We start from the raw sequence: 19,528 nt of genomic DNA, 5'->3' as shown, positions 1-19,528 counted from the left end.
TATTTTGTTAGGGGGGTGCTTGCAAACTAATACAGAGGGGGTCAAGGGGTGGTGTTGGAGGGAGGGGGAGAACAGGCAGGAGCTGTTTGTTCCCCGGGCTCCATTACTGTTGCATCCCCACAAGCTGGCTGCAGCTCTCTGCCACAGCTCCTGCCAGGCAGCCTTCTCTGTAACCACTCTCTCCCGGGACCTCTTGATACCCAGGGTGGGGAGGGGTGGGCCCCACCTCCCAGTTGTTGTTAGCCCCAGGACACTGCACTATTCCTTGATGTTTTTACTGAATCCTGCCCCATCTTTGTAAATATGCCCTATATTAAACTCTCATCCAGATACCCAGGTTGAGTGTGTGTGTGTCATCTATTTCTGCCAAGACTCTGACTGATACAGTGGGTATGTTTGGAGTCAGCAAAAAAATACCATTTGTTTGAGAATTTGAATGGGTCAGGGAATCCATAATCAGAATGGCCTAAGCATATTTACCACTGCATATGAATGGCATAGAGGATGAGAGAGGTTGGCATGGGATGAGGTGGCATTGTCCAGAAAGATTTCCTTCATTTAGAAAACATTTATTGGAGGCCTTCTATCGTGAATCAAGCACTACTCTAGGTGCTAGGGGGTAGGGGAGGTGGAAGGCAAATGAATCACAGCCCTTGCCCTGAAGGAGCTCACAATCTAGTAACAGGAGACAGACATGTAAACAGTTATTTGCATAAAGCATTACAGGTGCTATAGTATAAGTCTGGGCTGAAGATAAGAGCTTTAGAACGGTCAGCATGTAAGAAAGGCTATGAGAGCAGATGGGTTGGAGACTTAAGAACTGCCTCTTAAGTGACTGCAATAATTAAGGAGTGGAAGACATGCCAAGATAAGAGATTAGGAAGGAATAATTACTATAGTCTAGTCTAGATATCTCAAACACTATGTCTTAGTCGGCACTATGTTGGCAGTGCTGCTGACATCAATCCGGGACCCTCTTTCAGTATGCTTTACTTAGACTATCTCACTAAATACTCTTTACAACTCTATAGCATTCTGTATTATCCCTATTTTATAGATGAGAAAATTAAGGCTCAAAGACTTTGAGTTATTTATTCAAGGTCACACAGCTAGCAAGTGGGAAAGATAGGAATTGAACCTAGCTCTGACTCCACAAAGTTTATGCTGTCAACTATCAGTATACTCAGAGAAGCCCAAGCAGAGCCAGGAGAGATGGTGATGCATGCAAGCCATGGAGGAGAGAACTTAAAGGCGAAATAAGTAGTCACCATGACAAATGCCAACAGAGAGATTAAACACGTTGAGGATTAACAAGATCTGATTGGATCTTGTGATGAGAAAGCTTGAGGTGAGCTTTGCCTGAGTAGTTTCATTAGCAGAGTGGTAGCAGGGGAATAAATTGAAGCAGTCTGAAGAGCAAATGGGAGTTGGGAAGTGGAGACTCCTTTTCAAGGACTTTGGCATTAAAGAGCAGAGAGAAAGGAGGTGAAATTTAGAGGGGCTTAGTCAAGTAAGCCTTGCCTGAGGAGAAAGAGTCCCAGATGGATGCCAGCAGCAGTGGTGAAAGATCAGTGTTATGAAGTGCAGCCAGAAGGGCAGACAACAGGAAGGACGTGAGATCTGAGATGGTTGTTGGGATGGGATGGGTTAGGGAGTTCAGGAGGGAGAGCTAGAGAGTTTGGATCTGTCCAGGGTACTGGGAGTGAGGGACCTGCCAGCAGCTGAGTGGTAAGTAGGAATGGTTGGCGATGTGAGTGGCACAGTAGGACCCTGGCTCAGCCATTGGTGGGCACACAGACAGGGGCATGGTCCCCAGGCAAGAAGGCTGCAATCCTCGGTAGTCCAACTGGGCCTGGGAGGAACACAGGGGCAAGGGAGCCTTCTCTGAGGATCTAGGTAGAATTTCAAGGAGGCTGGGTTCCACTTCCTCATAGACATCTGAGACTGCAGCCTTGGGCTGGGAGAGATGGGGGGAAAGGGGTCTGGATTAGAGCAGGTCCTGTGGGAGCAGGACCTGGACTGTGCAGAAAGGAGGGTTGGGCTGGAGGTAGGGCCCAGGGATGGTATATTTGTGGGCCAAGGGCCTTGGAGAAGTTGTGTGATGGGACAAGGAGCTCTAAGCAGGGCTGGTGGTGGGCAGTGGTATGGGGAGGTGCACTCACCGGACTCAGGGCTGCAGTATCCCTAAGGTACTGGCCAAGGACCCGGTGTAGGTCTGGAAGTGAGGGCCACAGGGCATGCCTCAGGCTCCTTGAGGAGAAGGAAGAGAAGGACACTGGGCTGTGGGAGTGAATTAGGAGGTGGGAGAGACCACTGAGGTGTGTGGGGAGAGGCAGTGAGGTGCGGGAGTAAGCTTGAAGAGGTAAGAGGAAGGTAGAGGAGCCCTCAGGTGGTGGGGTGAAGTCAGTGGTGTGGAGGCTCAAAAAAGCAGTTTGAGTGTCCTCAAACATTCTTGCCTCAGGGTCTTTGCACTTTGTATTCTCTCTGCCTGGAACATCGACTCATTTCCTCATTTTACTTAGGTTTCTGCTCAGATGTCATCCCGACAGAGAGGCCTTCTCTGACTACCCTGTCTAAAATAGAACCACCTCCCTTCCCCATCACTCTTTGTCTCCTGCTCTGTTTATTATTCTTTATAGTACTTGACTTATTGTATATTTATTAGAATCTTATTTTATATATATATATATATAATGTAAATCCATGAGAGCAAAGAGTTTGTCTATTTGCTAACTCTTGGATCTAAAGGGTATAGAACAGTATCTGACCCATAATAGATTCTCAAGAAATTAGTTGAATGAAGAGAACTCGTGGGGGCTTTTATTAAGTTACTGGGGAAGATGCTCTCCCTAGAAGAATGTGGGTTAAGGTATGCCAGGGGAATCTCCAGTTCCTTAGGCTCATATTTCCACAAGGAAGGATTTTAGCTGAATGACCTTCGGGCCTCTTCTTTGTTTTTTTTTTAATTGAGCCTCTTCTGTGACCACATTTTTATCTCTCCAGGGGAGGAGGAGTGATGTATCTGGTAAACTGGGGGAAAGGAACTGGGTACACCCGGGCCAGCAGTGCAGCCTCCCTCTTCTCCCTCAACCTTTTAGCTGGATCCGGATACAGGCTACATCCCAGTCTGCTCCTACATTAGAGAGGATTAAAAGCTCAAAGACGAGTTCAAGGAGAGATGTGAGCCCCAAAGAGGGGCATCTAATCCAGCCTAGGGCCATCAGAAGAGGCCACCTGGAGGAGTCACCTTCTGAGCTGAGTCCTCAAGAATAAAGAGATGTTACCAAAGGACTGAGGTGGTATGGAATCTATCCTTTATGTTTATAACTTCCAGTGACATTTATCCTCAGCCTTAGTCTCTCCACATAAACAACTCATTTATTAACAGCATTTATTTAAGGGTGTGCTATCTGGCAGGCACTGTGCTGAAGATTTAAGGATGACCACGTAAGGCACAGGGAAGACATATAAAGAAATGAATGCAGTAAAATGCTTCCTGCACTATGAAAGAAGTCTGTATTGGGGCACGAAGAGAGTAGCCAATAGGGGAGGGTCAGGAAAGGTTTCCTAGGAGTTGGTGAAGAAAGTTATTTAAAGATAAATGGGTGTTAGTCATCCAGGGAGGATATTCCTGGCAGTGGGGACATTATGTTCAAAGGCACTGAGAAGTAAAACCACTGGACTTGTGGAGGAAATCACCGGCAGTGTGGCAAGGCTGATGCACAGGGTGGGAGCTGGAAACACTGGCAGGGGCACAGCCTTGCTTGTTTTCCTAGAGCCTGGACTTTATCCTGGGGAGCTAACAGTGAAACTTAAGGAAGTGGAGTGACAAGTTCATGTGCGCCGTTTTAGAAAGATTATTCTGGTGGCTGTGTGCGGCTAGATTGGAGGGAGAAGGGGCTCCCTTTTGGTGAGTCCGGTAGTTCCTGCAGGGCTAGAGAAAGGGTGCTGTTTTTGAGTGAGGTTTAGGAGGTGGAACGACAGGACCAGACTGGATAATGGGGAGGGAGGCGCCCAAGTGGTCTGGCTTGGGTGACAGGTGGACTTGTTACTGAGATGAGGAGCCAGAAGGCAGGGCTGTTTGAGGTGTCCCGCAGAGTGCACACGTTCGAGTGTAAGGAGGCGGTGGGACTCCCAGGGAAGACGTGCGGGGAGCGGCAGATACCACAGGTCTGGATGTGAGATTGTCTGGAGAGCGGGCGTCATAGAGTGACCAGAGGATGCTTCTTTAGGGGCCGCCGGCCTTGCCCGGATCACACCCCCGTCTCCCACCTGGCCGGAGCGGTACCTGTAGTGCTCAGGAAATTGCCACCTCAGCAGCAGCAGGCCCAGGAGGGCGCTGACGCTCAGGACCAGGAGCAGAGCAGTCACCAGGAAGATCCAGACTAAGGGACAAAAAGCAGTCAGCCCTCAGGGGGAGGCGCCTGGCCAGAGCTCTGCCCGCAGGTCCACCAGCCCCACCCACTTGCTGTCCCGGGGCGCCGGGTAGGTCTGCACAACCTCAGCCTGGTGAGGTCGGAGCCCCGCCCCTCCACTCGCGCAGCCGCAGAGAGCCTTTGCCCCTGCCCGGCCCTCACCCGTCTCCGAGGCCGTCTCCACCCTCACTGGGTCGGACCAAGAGCTCCAGGGACCTTGGAAGGTGGGGCCGTGGAGCCTGGCGCGCAGCTGTACGCGGTAGCGGGAGCGCGGGCGCAACTCCAAGGTCTCTCCCTGAGCCCCAAGAGGTGGCTCCAGCACCTACGCAAAGGTGCAAGCGGGTGGTCAGGTCCCCGTGGGACGGCGTTGGGGAGAACTCGGCCTCTGTTTGACCCCAATCCTACCGCCTTGAATCCCGGGGATTCCTCCAAAGCGCCTCACTGGCAGAAAACACGCATCCCCGGCGGAAACTGGCTGGAGAGAACACTCGGACGGAGAGCCTCGCCCTGCCTGGCGTGGTACACCCCTGACACACTGACTCATCTACACACAGAACTACTCATCCTGACACATACATATGATCTATCGGCAGACATCCGGTACACACACACTGACCAGGGGGTGGTGGAAACCCCGGACACACTCAGATACTCATAGCCGTGTAAGTGAAGTTGCTCAGTCGTGTCCGAGTCTTTGCTACCCCATGGACTGTAGCCGACCGGGCTCTTCGGTCCATGGGATTTTCCAGGCAAGAGTACTGGGGTGGGTTGCCATTTCCTTCAGCGGATCTTCCCGACCTAGAGATCGAACCCGGGTCTCCCACGCCCGAGCTACCAGAGAAGCCCATAGCCATGTAAATCAGGCCACAAATAACATCCTTTCAGTAAAGGATGCCAACACTGTGCTAGGTGCTGGGGGTACGAGGAGAGTCCAAGAAGAGGGAACAAACATCGCGTATACCAGCAGGAAGACATTATTAACTTGATCAGTAGTAAACATTTATGAATTGCTTGTGACAAGCCAAGCCTTGGGGTAGGCATTGGGGAAAAAGAAAAACAAGGTCTCACATGTCTTATGAAGAAGACATCCAAACAAGTAAATAGTTACAAGAAGTAATGAGTGCAGTAATAACAATATAAGTAAGGTACCACAGAGCCCTCAAAAGAGTGTTAAGCTGACTGAGTTGCTTGATTGTGGGTTACAGAGTGTTCTGTGTACCAAGAGCATGCATAGGTGGGCTAGAGGGTCAAAGATAAAACAGTAGTAGTAGAGACGTGAGGCCTACTAGTACAATAAACTCAACTAAATGGTTGATAGAGGGAAGGGGCAAGGGAGAAGGAGAGAAGAGTCAAGAATAATTCCAGGCTGAAGTAACTGGGTTAAGTGTTGGTGCCATTGTCACGGACAAGGAACAGGAGAAGTAAGTTTGAGGAAAAAATGCTGTATTTTTCGACTTTATTAAGTTCAACAATAGCCAGAACTTATGAATGGTAATGTCAGAATTGTAGTTACCCCGGAGGGTGTGTATGTGTGACCAGAGGGCATAAAATACTTCTGGGGTACCAGAAACAACCTTTCTCTTCATCTGGGTAGTGGTTACATGGATGTATACACATGTACAAATTAACCAATTGTATATTTAAGATTTGTGTTACTTTATGTAATGTATGCCTGAATAAAAATGTAAAAAAGTCTGGGGAAGAAAATGAGTTCAGTTTTGGATATACTGAGTCTGAAATGTTCTAGGGGGCTTTTAGGTAGAACTGTCTAGTAAGAAGTCATATATACATGTGGTCAATGAGAATAAAAGTAGAGAAAGAAACTAATATTTAATGTCTATTGAGTGCCTTCTATCTACCAGGCAATATGCTAAGTATCTATATATTTAATTTTTACTATAACTCTGGAAAGTACATAGCTTTATCCCCATTTCACCAGTGAGGAAACTTAGACTCTTCAGAAGTTTAGGTAATTCACCTATGGTATGGAAGTTATTTTCCACATAGGTGTTGGAATGAGTTTGGGATGGTTAATGTATAGTCATTGAAAACATGGAATCGAAGCACTCACCTAGGGAGAACATCTAGATGTCGGTAAAGAATCTCCTTCAATGCAGGAGACCTGGGTTCTATTCCTGGGTCAGGAAGATCCCCTGGAGAAGGGAATGGCTACCCATTCCAGTATTATTGCCTGGAGAATTCCATGGACAGAGGAGCCTGTCGGGCTACCGTTGTTGGGATTGCAAAGAGTTGGATACAACTGAGCGACTAACTCTTTCACAGAAGAAAAGAGTCTAGGATGGGACTGCAGGAAGCACAACCTATTAAGAAAGTGTGGAAAAGAACAACCCGGGAAAGAGTGAGGAGGTTCAGTCAGAGAAGTGGTAGGAGAATCAGGAGAGAATGATGTCCCAAAAGCAAAGGGAAGAGAACATTTTAAATGGGCATAGTCAGCAGTGTCACATGTCAAAGAGAGATTAAGATACCAGTTGAATCAGATAGAGATAAACAGCCCAGACACAGATACACATGAGTATACAGTGATATCTTGGTTATCACTCCTGATAACAAACATCCTGAAACTCAGAAATACCCCGAATATGAGGTCTGGGGTCATTTGTAACTTGACTGTACCTTCCAGTCCTGATGGCCTTCTGCTGTGTATCGGAGCTGATAGCAGGTTTCTTGGGCTGCCCAGGCTGATGGATGCTGCCATTCCAGTTCCAGCTGCCCGCTGGAGACTTCCCTCCAGTGCAAGTTTGGAGTAGGGATGAGCACTACAGGGATGTCACCAGGGACTGGCCTAAGCCCTTCTGTGCATGAGACATCATGTCACCGGGGCCATGGGTCAGAAGTATCAGAGCTGGTGATCCTGGGCATGGGGTCAGACAAGGTAGGGGTGGGAACTGTGTGGGAGGAGAAGGGAAGAAAGTCCTTACCAGCCTGGTGGATCCAGAAAGGGGAGCCCAGGTAGCTGTGAACAGCACCCTGGGCTGTGGTCACCTCCACAAGGATGTGAATAGCACTGTTATTTTGTGACTTGAAGTGGCAGCGGGAGAACTGGGAGGACTGTGATCCTGAGTTTTTCTCCTCTTCACACTTCTCCCAGACGGGGTCCCTACAAATCAGGCAAATAGAGTCATTTGATTCAATGCCTGCTTCAGAGACTAATCCAGTCTCACAGGGAATTCGATTATAATCTAACTTGTTCCTTGGACAGGCCTCCAGGGCTTTCTCTCTCATGCTATGTATTTTTTTCTGAGGTTTGCTTTGGAGTTCAGCCTCTTCTTTTTAATAAAGAGGTAGGGACTTCCCTCGTGGCCCAGTGGCTAAGAATCTGCTTTCCAATTCCGGGGGTGGGGGCGTTGATCCCTGGTTGGGGAACTAAGATCCCACATGCCACCCGGCAACTAAGCCTGTGAAGAGCAAATAGAGAAAAAGCCCAAGTGCTGCAACAGAGACCCAGTGCAGCCAAAAAAAAAAAAAAGCAAGAGCTAGATGAAATAGGGAAATTACATGGGCTATAGAGTTCAGGTCTTGGCTTATTGGTGTAAAACTCTGGGCAAATTACTTAATTTTCATCTTTTCCTCAGTTTCCTCATTTGTGAAATGTGTCAATAATACCTACTTTGAATGGGATTGTTTCAAAGAGTAAAGCAAAACATATTTATGTTCTGAATCTGTTCTCATTAGGCAGCCTTCTTAGTCACCTCTAAATGCTATTTTACTAACAAATTATTGCGACAGTCTCCTAACTAGCTTTTCTGCCTCTGTTTCTGTCACTCCCTTCAATTTGTTCTCCACACAGCAATCAGAATTTAGACCCAAAATGTTGATCTGATAATGTCCAGAATATATGTCAAAGCTATCCCTTTATTTTGACTTTTATTCTTGCCACATTAGATGAAACCATTATCTGCTGCCTGGATTAAGGCATATTTCTAAATGGTGATCCTGCTTCCACTCTTACTTCTTTTTAATTGCACAGAGAAACATCTTTTAAAAATGTAAACACTTCAGCAGCACATATGCTAAAATGGGAATGATACAGAGATTAGCATGGTCTCTGGGCAAGGATGACATGCAAATTCATGAAGCATTTCATATTTTTTAAAACGAACTTATGGTTGCCAGGGGCAAGGGATTGTTAGGGAGTTCGGGATGGTCATGTGTACACTGCTATGTTTAAAATGGGTAACCAACTAGGAACTGTAGTATACTGCATGGAACTCTGCTCAGTGTTACGGGGCAGCCTGGATGGGAGCAGGGTTTGGGGGAGAATGGATACTTGGATATACGTACGGCTGAGTCCCTTTGCTGTTCACCTGAAACTATCACAGCATTAGTAATTGGCTGTACCTCAATACAGAAGAAAAAGTTTAAAGTGAAAAAAACGTGAACCGTACGGCGTCACATTGCTGTTTAGTCGCTGTGGTGTCCGACTCTTTGCTGGCCCCATGGACTGCAGCCTACCCGGCCCTTCTGTCCAAAGGGTTTCCCAGGCAAGAATACTGGAGTGGGTTGCCATTTCCTTCTTCAGGGGATCTTCTTGACCCAGGGATTAAACCCGCATCTCCTGCATTGGAGCTGGATTCTTTACCTACTGAGCCACCTGGGAAGCTCATATCATATCACCCTTGCTTAAATCCTTCCATGGCTCCCCATCCCAAATAAAACCCAAACTCCACCCCAGAGCCTATAGGACTTCATATGGTTGAGTTCCTCCCTGCCTTGCCATTCTCATCTCCTACAAGTCTCACACAAGGTGATGACCCTTCACCCACACGGGCCTTCTCTCTGTGCTGCAAACATACCAGATCCACTGTCTGTGCAGTTCACCTTGCCCTGGATTGCCCTGCCTCTAGATCTCACGTGACTCGTTTCTTCTCACCACTTGGGTCTCAGCTCATCTGTCACCTCCTTGGCAAGGCTTTCTCCATCCACTCATGAAATTAACACCCACCCCCACCCTTCCACTTAGTTTTTATCATTTAACCTTGCTCCTTTCTTTCTTGGTGGCCTCCCCCCATTCCCCTCCCCCAACTAAAATGTAAGTCCCCACAATGCTGGAAGCTTCTCTGTTTTTTCACTCTATCCCTGGGGCCTGGTACATAGTCACCTTCAAGAGTTGTTTGTTGAACAAATAAATCCTGTCTCCTTCCTGGTTATAACCCCTAAATAGCTAGCTATTACTAAAATCATTTACCATTTTATGTATTTTTATGTTTACTAGGTTATTCAACAAATAATTTATACTATGTGCTAGGTACTATGATAGACCCTATGAATACACAGAGGAAGAATTTTCAAGGAGCTGTCATTTCATTGGGAAAGGGAGAAAAACAAACAGATGATATTTTTCTGTGATGTGCACAGGCTGGCTTAGGAGTAGCGAGGAAGATCATCTAACCCAAACGCGGAGGGTCAGAAAATAGTTCTTGTACAAGGCAGTGCTGAGAATGAGTCTTGGACTATAAATAGGACAAGCAAAGGGTACAAACAGGCATCCCAGGCACATGCTTGTGCACAGATAAGAGATATGGTACTTTGGGGGAAACTCTAAGTGGTGCAGAACGTTTTTTAGCACAGAGGGCTTGGTGGGGAGCGGTAAGTGTGGGCAGATCAAGGTCACAGGTGGCCTTAATGCCTTTCTAAGGAGCTTGAACTGAATCTTGCAGCAATGATGGAGACATTCAAGGATTTTAAGCAGAGAATTGTCATCACTAGCTTCGTACTTTAGGAAAGTCTCTCTAACTGCAGTTTGTGAGAAAGGATCTGTGAGGATGGACTAGAAGCAGAGAAATTTATTAGGACAATGTCATGGAATTTTCCATGCAAAGTGATGAGGATCTGAAAGCAGGATTGTGGCAGTGGGGGTAGAGAGAAACAGATGGATTCAAAGAGGGTACTGAAAAGGTAGAAATGACCAGAGTTTCTGATTGGATGTGGAGGGTGTAGAAAAGGCAGAAGTTCAGGGTGGAAAAGTGAGTTGATGGCAGGATGGACAAGAAGAGGAGGAGCAGGTTTTGACAGAGAATATGTGAATTCAGTTTTGCCACCCTTTCATTCATGGCCCTCTTCATAGTATGGAAATCTATACAGTTATTAGAAAGAATCAGTTACATCATTACAGATGTCCAAGACATATTTTTAAGTAAAAAAGTAAGTTAAAAAGAAGTAAGTTAAAATGAATCATACATATAATGTGATCCAATTTATGTTGAAAATTAAATATTATGTTTGCTGCTGCTAAGTCGCTTCAGTTGTGTCTGACTCTGTGCGACCCCATAGACGGCAGCCCATCAGGCTCCACCATCCCTGGGATTCTCCAGGCAAGAACACTGGAGTGGGTTGCCATTTCCTTCTCCAGTGCATGAAAGTGAAAAGTGAAAGTGAAGTCGCTCAGTCGTGTCCGACTTCGCGACCCCATGGACTGCAGCCCACCAGGCTCCCCCGTCCCTGGGATTCTCCAGGCAAGAACACTGGAGTGGGTTGCCATTTCCTTCTCCAATGCATGAAAGTGAAAAGTGAAAGTGAAGTCGCTCAGTCGTGTCCGACTCCCAGCGACCCCATGGACTGCAGCCTCCCAGGCTCCCCCGTCCATGGGATGTAAATGCATAGAAAACTGGAAGAATACACTAAAACTGTTAATGGTTTTTTTCATCATTCATTTTTTCTTTTTAACTGAGCACTTACTCTGTTCTAGGCCCCATGGTAAGTGAGAATACATTGGTGAGTAAAAGCAGACACTGACTTTGCCCTGATGGATCATGTTTAGTTAAGATCAGCCTTTCTCAACGGAGCTCTGAGAGAGAATTTTGTTATCAATCAAATAACCATGTAAGGTATAAATGTAAAATTATAACTATGTTAAGTATTTAAGAAGGAGAGGTACATGGTGCAACAAGGATATATAATAGTGCCACTGGATCTAAGAAGGCAGGTCAGGGGAAGTGACATTTGAGTTTCGATCTGAAGGATGAGTAGAGTTTAGGTCAAGATAAACAGGCTGGGTAAACAGCATGTGCAAAGATTCAGAGGCAGGAGGGATTGTGGTAGGTGAGAGGGAATGAAAGTAGGCCAGTATTGGAGCAAAGAGCACAGAAGGCAGCATGGAATAAGATAAAGTTGAAGGCACAGATACGGGCTGAGTCTTTTAGAACTTTACACAGTCACAATAGAATTCTTTTCTTTGTCCTAAGATCAGTGAAAGCTATGGATCTTGGATGAGTTTTAAGCAGAGAATGTTGCATTTATCTTTCTGCTTTTAAAAACTCACTTCAGCTCCTGTGTGGAGAATGTTTTGGAGGATCCAAGAGGTGATCAGTTAGTAAGTCTTCTCAGTAACCAAACTCAGAGAAGAAGACAGCTTGTACTAGGGTGATAGCTGTGATGAACAAACATGGACAGATCCTAGAGATGTTTAATAGGTAAAATCAACAAGCCTTGGTTATATATTAGATGTGAAGGAGGTGACGGATCAGTGAGGTGTTTGGTGGGAATGCTTGACGACCAGGTGAAGTTTTGATTGGATCCAACAGATAGTGAAAAGTTGCAGTACGTATTTGGAGAAGGAAATGGCAACCCACTCCAGTGTTTTGCCTGGAGAATCCCAGGGACAGGGGAGCCTGGTGGGCTGCCGTCTATGGGGTTGCACAGAGTTGGAAACAACTGAAGTGACTTAGTAGTAGCAGCAGAAATAGCAATACATATTTGAGTAGGAGAAAGCCATGCAACATTTAAGAAAGCTCAGTTTGTCAACAGCATGCAGGGGCGGGTAAATTGGAAGTAATAGAGAATGTAGGCTGTTGTAATGGTCCAGGTGATATGATTACACCGAATCAAACCAATGCATTCCCAGGGGGTGAAGAGATGTTGAAAGGATACAATACCCATTGGCGGATGAGAGCATGGAGGGCCTTTGGTTTGGAGAATAAGGAAGGGGACTGAAGAGGATCAAGAACAATCTCTCCTTTCTTTCTGCAGAGTTGTGCCTCTCTCCCATGACATCAATCAGCGGTTCACTTCTCACCTGTCTCTGGGGCAGCACCGTGCCCTGCTGTGGTAGAAGAAGCCTTGGGAGCTGGCATGGTCCTGTTGTTGCCACTGACAGGTAACATTCGTCAGGTCCAAGGTAAAGCATTGTAGTCCAATTTCCCCTGGGATCAGAGAAGGAGAGATCCCCTGGAGGAGGGTGTGGCAACCCACTCCAGTATTCTTGCTGGAGAATAGAGGAGCCGGGTGGGCTACAGTCCATAGGATCGCAAAGACTGAGCATGGATGTGGAGAAAGAAGCCCTATCAGAGCCCACGTGCTCCTACTCCATAGGGTATCCAGATCATCTTTACACACATAACTTGAATGTTTGCTCCTATCCTTTCTTCTCTCCTTGAATATAGTCCATCCTGCGCAGTAGCAAGTTTGAGATCATCAGGAAGGACCATGGTTCTCTGAGCTTCTATATCTAGCCCAGGCATCTCTAGAGATCTTTTCTATCTCCTCCTCTACTCCTCTGTTGACTCACCTGCATCACCAGGCAGGTCCACAGTCACTGGGAGGGACCAAGATCCCCAGGAACCACGGAGAGAGACCCCATCAGGTTGGCTGCGTAGCTGGAGCCAGTAGGAGTTACCAGGCTGGAGTCCTGAGATGAGGCAGCTGCCACCCTTCGTTGTCAGAGATGGAGCCTTGGGAGAAGAATCCCAGCCTCACAATCTAGGTCTGCCTCTCAGCCAAGATAGCCTCCATCTCTTATATTTGAAGCCCCACAACATGCCTGTGGAGAGACACTCAGTTCTTCACTGGATATGATACGTGCACAGACTGGGGGCCAGGTCTGTGGGTTTCAGGTGGAGTTCAGGGTTTTTTAGGTTTCCCTGGTGGCTCAGACAGTAAAGAATCTGCCTGCAAGGTGGGAGACTCAAGTTTGATCCCTGGGTCAGGGAAGATCCGCTGGAGAAGGAAATGGCAGCCCGTTCCAGTATTCTTGCCTGGAGAATTCCACAGACAGTGGAGCCTGGTCGGCTATAGCCCACAGGGTTGCAAAGAGTCAGATACGACTGAGTGACTGATACTTTCACTTTCAGGGCTTTTTAGGGAAACCCCCACTAACTTGGGGACCTGAAGTGCTCAGTTGTGTTGGTCTGAATGACCTAAAGTGGGAGATTCCTAAATAAACATGGCTTCTGAGAACTAATCGGAGCCTATGCTAGCTCTCCAAGGACCAACCCAGTCTGGAATGCCCAAAGCATGGCCTGTCCTTTCTTGGGGCAAAATTGAGGGTAAGAGATAGGAGGTGGAGCAGAAGAAGGCCAGGTTACCTCTCTAGTTGGGGAGGTCTGCTCCGGTCCAGTCTGTTGAGGCATCATGGGCTGTGAACATGGAGACGGGTCCAGGGCTGCCGCTAGGTTTGGCCTCCGCCGAGCTGGGCAGCAGGTTTCTGCAGACAGCAGCTGTGTGACTGTGGCGCCACTGGAGTTCCTGGGGTCCTTGGGGCCATAGCGGAGTTCATGCCTCAGAAATTCATTGATTTCGGGAGCTGGGGCCTCCCAGCTGATCTGAAGTTCCCCTGGCTGGCTCCCACCCATGGCCTTGATGAGACTGGGGGGAGTTGGCAGGCCTAAGGGAGAGACAGAGCACATCAGAACTCTTTGGGTGCTGCAGTCTACAGCTCAGCCTGTGGACTGTGGAGAGGGGTGCTGGAGGCTGGGGTGAGGGCAGCCCCTGGGGCAGGGGCAGGGAGGCTCCTTATCCTGTTCTGTCCTCAGATGAGTAGTGGCCGCACCACCAGTGGGTAGGCTCAGTGCTCCTCAAGAGCAGGGACCCCTCCTCATCTGTGCATCCTTGTCCTGATTTCCAGTGCCTAGCACAGGGCAGGAATTCTGTAAGTGATGAATGAGTGAGCCAATGAATAGGTTAATGATGGGAAGGTCAGGGTGTCTCTGGTGTGAAACGAAGTCTAGCTCTGGACGCCGAGGCTAAGAGGAATGAGAAAGGGGGGCTCGAGGTGCCTCTGGGAGTCTGGTAGTTGGGGGGCACCCGTGTCATCTTGAAAGAGCACAGCTCGGTCTGATTCCAAGAGCTGGCCCGAGGGCGGCAAACAGAGGGGCCAGGTTGACAGGAGGATGCTGCTTACCCACGGCATCCACAGAGAGCACCCGCTGGGTCAGATTCTGGTTCAGAAACACATTCTTCACCCAGAGGTGCAGTTGAGAGAAGAGGCGAACTTCAGCCTGGGCCGGAAACTGGCACACGTAGCGGGTTCTAAAGGGCATCACATGCTGGGAACTCAGGGGGCAGGTGCGGGGCTGCTCCCTGTGGGCACAGGAGAAGTCTGGGCTACCTACACGCTCACCTGTCCAGCCCTGAGGACCCAGGTCTGGGCCCAAGCCCGACTGCTGTTTCCATTACCGCCATTTCTCTTCTCAGCGCCTGGGATGGGTGGGATTAGGGGGTATGTAGGGGCTGGAGCTGGCTGTATCCAAAGCACCTCTGTTCATTAAGTGGCTACTTCGGTCACGTACTTGGACTAGTCCTCTGACAGGGCCAAAGGCAAGGAAGCTGCTGGAATAGGGCTCAGCTGTAGTATGCACAGGACAAATACAGGGGAGTGGTATATACACGATACACATATATGATACATATGATACAACACATACCCCGGATAGGCATACAGCAGCTGATACATTTCACTGGGCGCTCCCTCTTCCTCATCCCAGAAGCAAGTGAGGTCCTCAAAGGTTCGAGAGAAACAGTTCAGGGACTCTGAGTCCGAGGCCAGCGAGGAGACATCTGAGGAACAGCTGGTGAGTTGGGCTCCTGGTCCTCCCCGGCATGTTTGTGGGCAAGAGTAGGGGACCAGTGGGGGCCTCCCACTTTGCACTTCCCTCCCCACTCCGCCCGCCCAGGGCTCCACCTTCCTGGGTATGGGTGTTTGCTACCCTCCACACACCTCACCTTGGCTGGTGACTTGTGCCAGGTATTGGGGGACCGGGAGGAGGTAGGAGATGACCGCCAAGAGGGCCCAGGAGGGCATCTTCTCCGGCACTGTGTGCCTGCCTCAGCCCATCCTCCCTTCAGGAAGCTGGGCCCCAGTCCCCTCCCAGGCCAGCCCCTCAGGTTCCTGTCAGATACAGCCCCACGTCCTGTCCCTGTCCCTGCCCTTGTGGGGCCCATCCAGACCACACTGGGGCTGGGGGCCAGGGGAGGGGGCGTGGGAGTGGGCAGGAGGGAAGGGGGAATTTGAAAGGGAGGATACAGGCCTTTCATCAAGAGAGAGATGGGGGATTGCGTTGGTTTTTTTTGACCACGTACCAGAAGCAGAGTAAGCCTCTGTGTTGGTCCGCGTTCACTGCTGGAGAAGGCGTATTGTGAGCACGGAGAGCGACACTTACTGAGTGTTGTTCACTGCTGACACATGTTAGGCACTTTTTATCCCCTGATTCAGCCTATCCTCATAATAGTCTTATTATTTCCATTACAGTGATGGGGAAGCTGGAGACGCAGATGAATTGCACATTTGCCTAAGGTGACGCACCTCCTAAGAGGCAAAACTCAGGACATCAAGCTTAGAACCTAAGTGTTTAACAACCATGCCAGTGCCTCTGGAAGGTGAAATCCACCAAGAAATGACTGTCTGCCTTGCAGTGGTGACAAGATGGTGGCTGTTTCCACTTTAATAGGTTCTGTCACTTTGTGCACAAATAAACACGTTCTCCTTGGAACTGGACAGCCCCCTCCACCGTGGGGAGCCTCCACAGCTACCTTTCATCCTGTTGCTACTCAGAGTGTGGTCCATGGACCATCAGCAAATGCACTACCTGGAAGTTTATTAAAATGCAGACTCTTGGGCCCCGCCCCAGAATCTGCACTGTCCCCAAATCCCCAGATGATATGAGTACATATTAAAGTTTGAGAAGCTCTGGGCTTCAGTGCGTTTATCTGGTTGGCTCCGAATCAAGGGATGGTTGGTCTCAGCTCTCCAACTCTAGCTCATCTTCACATTTGTGGTGGAAGAGTTGGTGGAATCCCTTCTCTGAAGCCCAAGTCCCCTCCTGCGACTATTGTAACTGTGGTGGCTTTTGCGCCGACTCTCAGGAGCTTTGACTCTGGCAGCGCGTGGGGCCAGTGCAGGCCATGGTAACTTCCCACATTTAGCCCCGCCGACCTCACCTGGGGCTCCCCTCATTGGCTTTACAGACTGAGTATCCTTCTTTCTTCCTCCTGAATTAATGTTATTAACAGAGTGCTGTAGGGAGGGGTAGGAGGATTGTAGTATGTGAAACCTTCAGCCTCACCTGTGAGGTCTTAGCTTCTCTGGCATCACTTCTCTGAAGAAGTCCCTGAGGCCAGATTTGCCCTGATTCCCATCCGTCTCTCAGGTTCCATGGGACCAGCTTCCTCTGCCCAATGGAGATGACGTTGGATGCCTCTCCCAGCCCCCAAGCAAGGGGCACCAAATTTGTCGGGTCAAGTGAGAGGGGAAATAACTGTAATGTTCATGGAGTCCCATGGCTTTGATGCTGCGGATGTGTTGATGATTTCAAAATTAATGTCTCTAGCTGTGACTCCCCCTCCTGGGCTCCAGATTTGGATCACCAACTGCCTACTTCGAATCTCTACTTCCACGTCTAATGGACATCTTATACTTATGATGGCCAAAATAAAACTCTTGAGTCTGGCTTCCTCCCTACACCTTTTTTGTTTCCTCTAGTCTTACCTACTCTGTAAGTGGTGTCACCATCTACTCAGTTGATTAAGCACCAAATCTCAGTACTCCTCGATTCCTATCTTCCTTTTACTCTACATTCAAGTCATTAGCAACTCTTGCCAGAAAGTCTTTCAAAATGTACCCTGAACCTGAATGCTTTTTACCACCTGTACCCCTACCATTTTAGTCCCAGTTTGAGTCACTGATAAGTTTCCTGACTGCCTCCACTATTAATCCCTCCAGCAAATCTTCCATAGAATGAAGTGAGATGTTCCAAATGCAAATCACATTTCTTCACTCCCTTGCTTAAAACCCCTATTGCTTCCTACTGCACTTAGCATACCTCCTAAAGACAAGATCCTGTCTGATCTGACCTCAACCTACTTAGATCCTATCTCCTACCACTGTCTCCTTCTCTCTGTATTGGTCACAGTAACCTCATTGTATCTCTCATTTGAATTCTCATCATGCTCAACCTTTCTGCAATGCTTGGCACTCCTTTCCTTCCTTGGGTTCTGCAATATGTCACATTCACCAGGTTTCTTCCCACTCCTGTAATGTTCCCTTCCAGTTTCTTTCTTTCTTTGCTCCTTCTCTTAAATGTTATTGTTCTAAAGATCTCCTTGCTTCCCCCTTTTTGTTACTAGTTTCTGAGTAGCCTCATGGCTTCAGTTCCATTTATAAAATCTACCAGTAACTTTCCAAATCTTAACACTCTTGAACTTCAAGTTTTCAGTTACTTACTAGACATCTTGAGTTGTTGTCCCATGGGTGCTTCCAGCTCACCGGGTCCCAAACAGAGCTATTCCTACCTCCCTCCTATCTTCCCTTTCTAGGTTTGCATCTCCCCATAGGCAACCTGGGTGTGTAAGCTTGGAACCTGAATGTTACCCTCAAATTTTCATTTTGCCTCCACTCCTGCATGCAGGTCTTACCAAGTCCTGTGAATTCTACAGAGAGAGTTAGGGGTGCAGAGCCCACCAGACAAGGGGCTTGTTTATGACCATCAGAGAGTTGAGTTGGGGCCTGTTTGCTCCTTCATGGAAGGAGGTCCAATTATCTGTCCCTTTCATCTTCCCATTTTTTTCTGCTTCCACACAGCTGAAGAAAGATGCCTTCCTGGGCCCTCTGCTTTTGTAGAATATCAAACAAGGACTGGGGTAGCCCTCGGGGAAAGATCATTTAGGTCTGCTACTCTCTGGTCAGAGTCCAGTGGGTCCAGCCCAGGTCAGCAGGCCTAGACTTTCCTGTTGGGATATCAAGCCAAAGCCCTGGCCTACAAAACTCTGTATTTATTCTCTGTACAGCCGTTGCTGAGGGAACTCAAAGGGTTGCTGTGTGAGGATTGGCTCAGGCAGGTATGTGCTGTTGATCTGCTCTTTGGTGGGTGGTGGGAGTCCTGTTGTGTAGCATTTGCTGACCTTTGTGGTATAAGTGGGCTTCCCAGCTGGTGCTAGTGGTAAAAAACCCAGCTGCCAATGCAGGAGATGTAAGAGACTTAGGTTTAACCCCTGGGTTGGGAAGATCCCCTGGAGGAGGGAGGGGACAGCAATCCATTCCAGTATTCTTGTCTGAAGAATCCCATGGACAGAGGATCACAAAGTCCAGTGGGTCCAGTGGGTCACAAAGAGTTGGAGAAGACTGAAGCGACTTAGCACACATGCACATGGTATAAATACTCCAGGGATTTCCCTGGCGGTCCAGTGGTTACTTCCAATGCAGAGAGTGTGAGTTCAATCCCTGGTTGGGGAAATAAGGTCCCATGTGCCACATGGTTAAAAACAAACAAAAAACCCAAGACCTGCAAAACAGCTAATTTCAAGCTACTCCTGTGATGTGCTCCTGCCCTGTCCCTCCCAGATTTCCCAACATTGTCATTTTAATCCAGTCAGAAAGCCTGGGAGAGGCAGCTTTGGGCAGTTGGTTTCTCCATCTCCCTGCCTCTTTTGCAGCTTTGCCAAGCTTCTCTCTAGAATCCTTGTTGCACTGGCATCTGGGGCAGCGGGTCAGAGCAGTGTTTCCCCATATTTTCTTCAGTGTTACGTTTGCCCTTGCCGTTGTTAACAAATGATATCTCCTTACTCAGAACCTTTTCTGAAGCTCAAATTTGCTTTTATTCTTTCCCTGCTTAAAACCCTTTCATGATCCTTTGGATCAAGGCTCACCTCTCGATGCTGGAGCAGAAGCCCTTTGCCTCTCTTCGTCCCATTCCTGACTCTCTCCTTCGCGATGCCCGCCTCGCTCTTTCCCAAATGCGATCCCCTTTCCTGCCACAAGCCCTTGCTTCCCTGAGCACAAAACCCTTCAGAACCTCGCAACCTATTGGAACTGTCTTTGTGATTCAAGATTTGTCCTGAGTCATTACTTTTGGGGACTCTTCTCTCCCAACTAAATGTAATGGGTG

At 48.3% G+C, this 19,528-nt stretch overlaps 1 protein-coding gene and 1 non-coding gene across 2 annotated transcripts; one reads left to right on the top strand and one right to left on the bottom strand.

The window, feature by feature from the left end:
- Positions 1-556: 556 nt before the first annotated feature.
- Positions 557-15,551, bottom strand: MPL (MPL proto-oncogene, thrombopoietin receptor). The gene is made up of 12 exons (XM_086383799.1): positions 15,372-15,551; positions 15,074-15,206; positions 14,551-14,729; positions 13,736-14,034; positions 12,940-13,102; positions 12,448-12,574; positions 7,355-7,533; positions 7,050-7,228; positions 4,578-4,737; positions 4,289-4,385; positions 2,163-2,250; positions 557-1,957 (listed from the first exon to the last, which is right to left on the bottom strand). The coding sequence occupies exons 1-12, from the start codon at positions 15,448-15,450 to the stop codon at positions 1,670-1,672; spliced, it is 1,971 nt and encodes a 656-aa protein (XP_086239925.1). The 5' UTR covers positions 15,451-15,551; the 3' UTR covers positions 557-1,669.
- On the top strand, positions 8,423-8,526 carry LOC147375161 (U6 spliceosomal RNA). The gene has a single exon (XR_015161783.1). It is a non-coding gene; the product is annotated as a U6 spliceosomal RNA (small nuclear RNA).
- Positions 15,552-19,528: the final 3,977 nt, after the last annotated feature.

The sequence above is a fragment of the Bos grunniens genome, chromosome 3 (genome assembly GCF_055505025.1).
Source record: "Bos grunniens cultivar Pamir isolate PY7600 chromosome 3, Bosgru_T2T1.0, whole genome shotgun sequence".
Taxonomy (NCBI): domain Eukaryota; kingdom Metazoa; phylum Chordata; class Mammalia; order Artiodactyla; family Bovidae; genus Bos; species Bos grunniens.
Note: the sequence above shows the minus strand (reverse complement) of the source record. Positions and strands in the feature narration are given on the sequence as shown.

Bases quoted from the DNA above. Each gene is read 5' to 3' on its own strand.
- MPL (XM_086383799.1), bottom strand. From the start codon at position 15,450: ATGCCCTCCTGGGCCCTCTTGGCGGTCATCTCCTACCTCCTCCCGGTC. The intron at 14,035-14,550 runs GTAAGCAGCATC...TCTCTCCCTTAG, and splicing joins GCTCTCTGTGGATGCCGTGG to GCCTGCCAACTCCCCCCAGT. The intron at 13,103-13,735 runs GTAACCTGGCCT...TCTTCTCCCAAG, and splicing joins AGACCTCCCCAACTAGAGAG to GCTCCATCTCTGACAACGAA.